Source organism: Cyprinodon variegatus, unplaced genomic scaffold (assembly GCF_000732505.1).
Source record: "Cyprinodon variegatus isolate N-32 unplaced genomic scaffold, C_variegatus-1.0 Scaffold1102, whole genome shotgun sequence".
In the NCBI taxonomy this organism is placed as follows: Eukaryota; Metazoa; Chordata; class Actinopteri; order Cyprinodontiformes; family Cyprinodontidae; genus Cyprinodon; species Cyprinodon variegatus.
Window position 1 is genome coordinate 229,171 of NW_015151555.1, and position 7,062 is coordinate 236,232.

The window sequence follows — 7,062 nt, forward strand, 5'->3', positions numbered from 1 at the left end:
TAGATAGATAGATAGATAGATAGATAGATAGATAGATAGATAGATAGATAGATAGATAGATAGATAGATAGATAGATAGATAGATAATTTTATGTTCATCTAATAGATTTCTTGAAATCAGGGCTAAAGTGCAGCTGCAAAGAATCAAAAAAATCAGGCAAGTTAATAAAAGAAATTCATCTCTTTCTCCAAATTCCTTTATCCCCGTTCTTTCTTTTCATGTCCCATGTTTCATCCATTTCCTCCTCATTCTTTCCATCCTTTCCCTTCACCCATATCTTCCACCATCTCGTCTTCCTCTTGTCATCCTCAGTCTTGTACTTCAGTCTCCTTACAGGGTCTGTGGCGCTCCTCAGGTTAGGATCATCAAACTCCTCGTTGAACATAAAGGTCCTCTCCACCAGCTCGGCTGACTCCTGCCAGTTACGAAAGCAGTCAGTACCAAGGCGATAGATGTCCTGCACAGCATTCTGAGACAGGACAGAGCCATCTGGACGCAGCACCACCACTGCAGGGATATCCTTCACCTTAAACATGACCTGCAATTCCCTAAATCACAGAGAAACACAAAACCAATGAAAACAGAAACTTATTTGATGCATTCATGAGGAAAGAGGGAGTAACTTACTCTCTATATTGATCCTCAAATGCCAAGAATAAAGTCCTTTTGTTGAGCTCTTTGAGAATTTTCTCCTGCTGCTGCACAGATTGATCCAAACTGGATGAAAAAAAAATAAAATCATGAGTGTGTTATCAGTGGATCCATCCTAAGGATACAGATAAGAGGCAAAGATCTGCACCTGATGTAAATGAGAGCGAGGAGTTTGGGATATTCGATGTAAGCTGGATCTTTCAGCTTCTTAAAGAAGCTGTTGAGAACAGGCACAAACTTTTGGCATCTCTCACAGTCAGCTGATGCAAAGAACAACATTAGGATGCGGTTTTCAAGGATCCCGATGATCTCGCGCTCCGTGTTGAGTTCATCCTGATCTGAGTTGTTCTCCACAAGAACTCGGTTCAGGAACAGGTCCACCATGTTGGCAGGAATATGAAAGCCCGCTGTGGAGACAACAGGGTCACCGAGATCATCTCAACTGCCTTGCAAATATGCTAATACATCTTGAACATTTCCTAGATTGGTTAATGCTCTACTACATAATTTCAGTACATTTTTCCTGGGATCTGTGAAAAAAAATAGTTGTTTTTTTTTACAATTAAATTCTAAAATAAAAGTATAAACACGACTCATTTAATACTTTGTTTAACCCAGCTGTTGGTGCATTGACAGCTGCAAGCATTTTAGTATGTTTTTATTCTATGGAAAATAACTCCTGCTGCTCCATAAGACAAGACTGAGGCTGTCTGTGGACATAATTGCAAAGATTCCTGATTGGGTCCGATTACTGGCATTGTCTTAGCCTGATGTAGTCCTACTCAAACGTTGTGGGCGGGACTAAGTTCGGAATGGCACCCAGGCTAGCATTGTCTAGGCCTCCCTAACAAATAAAAAATGAAGGGCTGTTGTCCTGATAGAGGATGTTGTCCTCATGATGTTGCAGCATTGCCTTAATTTCAGCTTTGTCCATCTTCCCATCAAGCTTCATGGCTCCATTTAATTTAACAGATTTTCACCACAGCATGATCCTGCCACCACATCCCTCTATGGGGAGGGTGTGATTTTTATGCTGTGCCTTTTCATCTTTCACAACACTTTTGCTTGTGGCCAAAAAAGGTCACCCATGGTCCCATTCTGCTTTAAAGTTCTCAACAATATGGTAAAAATGACATAATTGGATATTTCTGTTCAAGTACACATTGGAGAAAATGAGTAACGTGAGAAAGAACAGCATTTAACCGTTTCTGCTTGGAAGTGGGAAACCATCTGTATTTTTCAATAGAATAATCAAGCTGGATAATATGAAGACAGTTCTACAGAAAAAAAAAAAAAAAAAAAAACCCTTGTGGGATTCTTGAAAACCATTGTCCAGAGCAAATATTAAACCAAATCCTCACTCTACTGGTGGCAATGTTAAAAAGACGAAGGAAATCACTGCCACATATTATGGCCATGCCCACATATAATCCCTTTCTGCAAAGATCTATACATCATTATAATGGTTGCATTAAAAATGGACGTATCATTTAGTATTTAAAACGTATTCTTTGGTGTCCTATTGGCTGAGAATGTTTCATACAAAAAAAAATACTTGTTTCTAGGGCCGAAACAAGTATTCTAATTAATAGTGATTAATCGATTATTGAATTGATCGTCAACTAATTTAGTAAGCAATCAATCGTTAAATGGAGTGTAGAAACATCCCTTTAACCGACAGAGCAACCCACATAGAGCAGCAATTATACCAAGATTGTAAAAAGAAATATGTAAAAATTTTTTATTTCAGATAAAAATAATTTTCTTCTGTTTACAGTATATGCTCTATCCAGAACTCCTCAAGGGGAAAAAATTTAGTTTCACAAAGTCTTGTTTAAGGAATCTTTTGCTATACGATTGTTAATTGATTATTTGAAAAAATAATTGACAGATTAATCCATTTGCCAAATAAGCGCTAGTTGCAGCCCTACTTGTTTCCCATTTTGAGTGCAGGTGATAGGAAAGCTTTAATGAGAAAATGGCTTCTACAAGAGATGATTGGATATTGGACATTTTTGATTGCATGTATAAGATGTAGATAATTATGTTTGCTCTTAGATCAAAACAGGATAGCTTACCGGTAAATAAAAAAAAATGACACAGTGGACTGAGTACAAAATATCTGCAAGGCCTGACTTTATTTAGACTTAGAATTGTTTTTTATGTATCATGTAGGTATATGTAAGCTAGGCTTGAAACTAGTTTTTATTTACATTTAAAGCAAACTCCATGGTTTATTCATATTTATTGTTTTACTGTCATAACAAAAAAACTGAGAAATAAAGATTTACACAGAGCTGCCACTAATTCTAGGTGCCCTCTAAAAGCTGTTGGATTGGAAACATGCACTGTCACAATAAAAAAAATATAACACCATGTATTTTTTCACTTGAAAGCTATTTCGTAAAGATATTGACATATCCTAAAAAAAAAACTCTAACGAAATGGATTAAAGTATGATGTTATGATATGAAATCTTAAAGTCCAAATACGTTTACAACATACTGCAGATTTACAGTGTGCTGTATGTGTGTATTCTCTGGTATGACTGCTGCAGCTTGCATGCATCCTGATACACTACCTCGCCTACAGGAAGCTTAAATGTTTAAGTCGGTATTTTATGTCTTTATCTATATTTCTAAGTACAGTTAAAAAGCACAGCAGATTATTTTTTTAAAGACAACATTTAAGCCAAAGAAAGAGTAGAGCAGCAAATACATGAAAAGAAAAACAAGAAAACGCTGTACATTAGATGCAAATAATCAATTTCTTGAAAAAAGGCCTAAATAAAGTGAAAACAAATGGCCTTGACCTAAAAAACAATAAAAGTTTCTTACAAGGATCAATAGCATAATAAGATTGGTATGATAAATGTGTACCTGAGAAAAGAATAATAACAGTTTTTGTTTTTGAAATGTCATCTGCAACAAATATATTTAGAAGTCAGCTGTTGAAGTCAGACGCTTGTTGAAACTTTTCTGAAGAAGCATACATTCCTTCTTATGATGAGACAGCTGCAGCTGAACCACATTTTTTTTAGATTCAACTTTAGATTACACAGGTACAGGGCAACGAAATGCAGTTTCGTTGCCCTGTACCTTGCCTTGTGCCTTGTACCAAAAACTGCAGCTGACCCACAATGCTGCCGCCCTCGTCCTCACTAACACTAAAAAAGTGGAGAACATCACCCGAGTCCTTCAGTCCTAACAATGACTCTCCATTTCTCATTAAATCCTTCTGCCAGTCTATAAATCGTTGAACGGCTTTGCTCCGAAATACATCCCAGACTTGTGTATCAACCATCCAGACCTCTTAGGTCTTCTGGCTCAGATCTAATTCACTCGTCCAGAACCAAACATGGAGAAGCAGCATTTAGTTCTCATGTTCCACTAACCTGGATGATATACCAGAACACTTTAAAAGTGCTGAAACTAAAAGTTACTTTAAATCAATAAAAAACACATATTTGCTTTGAGTGGCCTTTGACTGTTTCATTTAAACTGCTCATTAAAACCCCATTAGTTTAAGTTTGTAGTCTAACTTTTCTTTACCTGCCTTTTTTTTTTGCCACTGCAATCTACTTTCCTTTATATTTCCCCTTTTTAACGTTGTCTTCATGTACAGCACTTTCAGTTGTCTTGTTACTGGGATGTGCTGTGAAAATAAACGTGCCTCGCCTTTCTTTTCCTTCCAAATGTTTAGTCTGCCAGTTTATTCCAGAATCTTCATACTAGATTCTTAGATGGCGTTTAAATTCAATTTAGCAGGGAATTGAATTGATTGATTATGTTTATTGTCATATGGGCCCAACAGAGGCAAGGAAAGCCATTTCAGACCCTCAGGGCTGTCTTTCCCACATGTGACCTTTGATGGTTCTGCTCAGTCACTTTAAGTGAGTTATTTAAGTAAATGTTGCAGAGCTTGCTGTGGGATATAAAAAAAATATATTATAAAAACGACTTACAACAAACATAAATCTCATTACAGCCAAAAACAGAAACAGAGATAAAGATCAGTCCCAACTAGTGGGGATAAAAACACCAATTTCTGCAGCAGCAGAGAAGAAGGGGGATTGACTTGGCTTCTGGGTACCAGACTGTGCCATGCTGAACTGGAGCATCTAGAACCAAAGTAGGCAAAGCTGGTAGACAACTTACCGGCTGCAGAATTAGGATTTAGTGTCATTTTATAGCTGAGGGAGAAAAAAAAAGTAATTTCACAACTGTTTGGTTCAGATTTTTTGGGAGGAAGCGAATCGATGGCCTGATCTACAGCTGCAACGCTGCTTAATTTACCAGAGCATCAATCTCTGCGCGTGCTCCGGCTGCTAAATCTGCACAAATAACTCACCTCACCTTGAAACTCCTCACACCCCCGACAAGAAATAAATCCACAGCTTTCCTCCTCTGTCAAACCATTCTGCTTTTCTGTTTTTTTTATTTGATCCCCTTTCTTTCTTCTTTTGAAACGTGTGAAGTTTGTTATTTTGGTGACACCTTTCACTGCCTCTGCGCTCCTCTCTGTAATTTGCTTCAGCCTGCTCTTCGTGGTCCAGCAGAAAGGAGATTAGAGATAGCTGGAGGTGTGGCAGCGCAGTAATTGAGGGGTAGAGGTCGCTTTTCATTGTGTGCGTCTGTGTGTGTTTGTAAAACTCCAGCTTACCCGCAGAAATCGTATTACTTAAAACGAAGGAGGAAGGGAAGAAAGGAAGGATGATGGGGGAGGACAAATTGGATTGCTAAGCAAGGACGGACATGCACAGCGGGGTGGGAAGAAACACTGGGAGAAAATGCAAAAAGGAGTTAGATTGGTTTAAAACAAGCGTAGAGTGAGACCAATGACCTGTTTCAACCTTCCCTTCACAGCCGAAAGTGTCTCACGTTGCACATTAAACCTTTAAAGCACAACACTGAATCTTTTGGGCCGGGTATCAGGGTGATTTAAAAGCCAGCATGCGACAGAGAGTCGAGGAAATGAGGCGAGAAAGTTGACAGTTTGATGCTGGTTCTGGTGAACCTCAGGTTGCACAGTGGAAAACATGCTTTACTGATCTTCTGGAGCAAAAACTGTAAACACAGAGGTTAATCTGAGAGAGAGAGAGAGAAAGAAAGCTGAGGTAAATATAGAGGAAGGGGGAGAGAGCCAGAGATCTAATAGGATTACTCTGAGTCACAAACGTCACTCACACTTAAACACTCCCGTGGTGAGATACACTAACATACCTTTTGGACATTAACGTTTGAGTGCACACAATTGCATGCCAAAGCCTGTTAGCCGCCCTGCAGGCTCAGCTCCACTGAACGAACGCTGCCAAACCATTTCCACCCGTCGCTCAGTTGTAACATGACATTAAATTATGTGTCAGGAGGAGTTTTTCATTTATGCTGCGACCTGTTGGCTTTTCCTCAGCTGGCTGTCGCTGCATGTGATGGAATAACTGTGAATAAAAATGCAACATCTCATGTTTGGGCACCCTTAAGGCCGGGATATACTTGACGGAATCAAAGATCAAGTGATTAAAAAAAAAAGTTTTGGGTATACTAGCCAAAATATTATGAGCAATGAAAATTATATGATGGGAAAAAAAGATTGTTTTGTGGTTTAATCTCATTTAATACCATGGGTTGCACGCTGCTTTCCATAATCTATGGCTGAATTTATGGTCACTAATGGTTTTAGAGGAAATCAAAGCTGGGGTCCAGGGCAAGAGTACATTGTTTACTACATTATAAACCTTTATTAAGTGAGCCACAAAGGTTTCATGCTCCTGATCTAACAGATAACAATTCTGATCTTAACATGACTGAAGCTTAAAGCAGACTGTAATTTCTAAATAACTGTTCAAGTAGATTAGGAAGGTGAAATATTAAAATAGTCCAATGGACAAATCAGTTTTGTCTTCTGTCAGGGCAAATCCTCATAAATAACTGATTTATTATTACAGTGCTAAGCTCATCTAAAAAAGTTACCACATCTTAAAATCAATGTATTTTCCCTTAAATGAGATGATCTGCCAATTTAACAAGTATTATTTGCCATTAAAATGACATAGTTACATATTAACCACTTCAAAAAAGATGTTTTCTTGTTTATTCATATTCGAAAGTAGGCCTAAATCATCATATTCCAACAGCTTATATTGATTTATGACTATTGAATAATGACTTATATTATATTGTTTGTAGTGTATGGTTTCAATACAAGGGCCAGGAGCTGTTCTACAGGGGTGCTGGGCCCCATCTAGAACCGCCCATGGTTATGGTATGTCTATATCATGCTGACAAACTTTGTGTACAACACATACATCCATATTAAGAACTCACTAAGGACCTTTGATTGACTTCCATTCATAAAGCCTAAACCTAAACATAACTGGTATATATATATATATATATATATATATATATATA

At 37.8% G+C, this 7,062-nt stretch overlaps 1 protein-coding gene across 1 annotated transcript; it reads right to left on the bottom strand.

The window, feature by feature from the left end:
* Positions 1 to 137: 137 nt before the first annotated feature.
* On the bottom strand, positions 138 to 5,108 carry LOC107101483 (nucleoredoxin-like protein 1). The gene is made up of 4 exons (XM_015400420.1): positions 5,003 to 5,108; positions 801 to 1,059; positions 629 to 718; positions 138 to 549 (listed from the first exon to the last, which is right to left on the bottom strand). The coding sequence occupies exons 2-4, from the start codon at positions 1,034 to 1,036 to the stop codon at positions 177 to 179; spliced, it is 699 nt and encodes a 232-aa protein (XP_015255906.1). The 5' UTR covers positions 1,037 to 1,059; positions 5,003 to 5,108; the 3' UTR covers positions 138 to 176.
* Between the last annotated feature and the right edge of the window lie 1,954 nt (positions 5,109 to 7,062).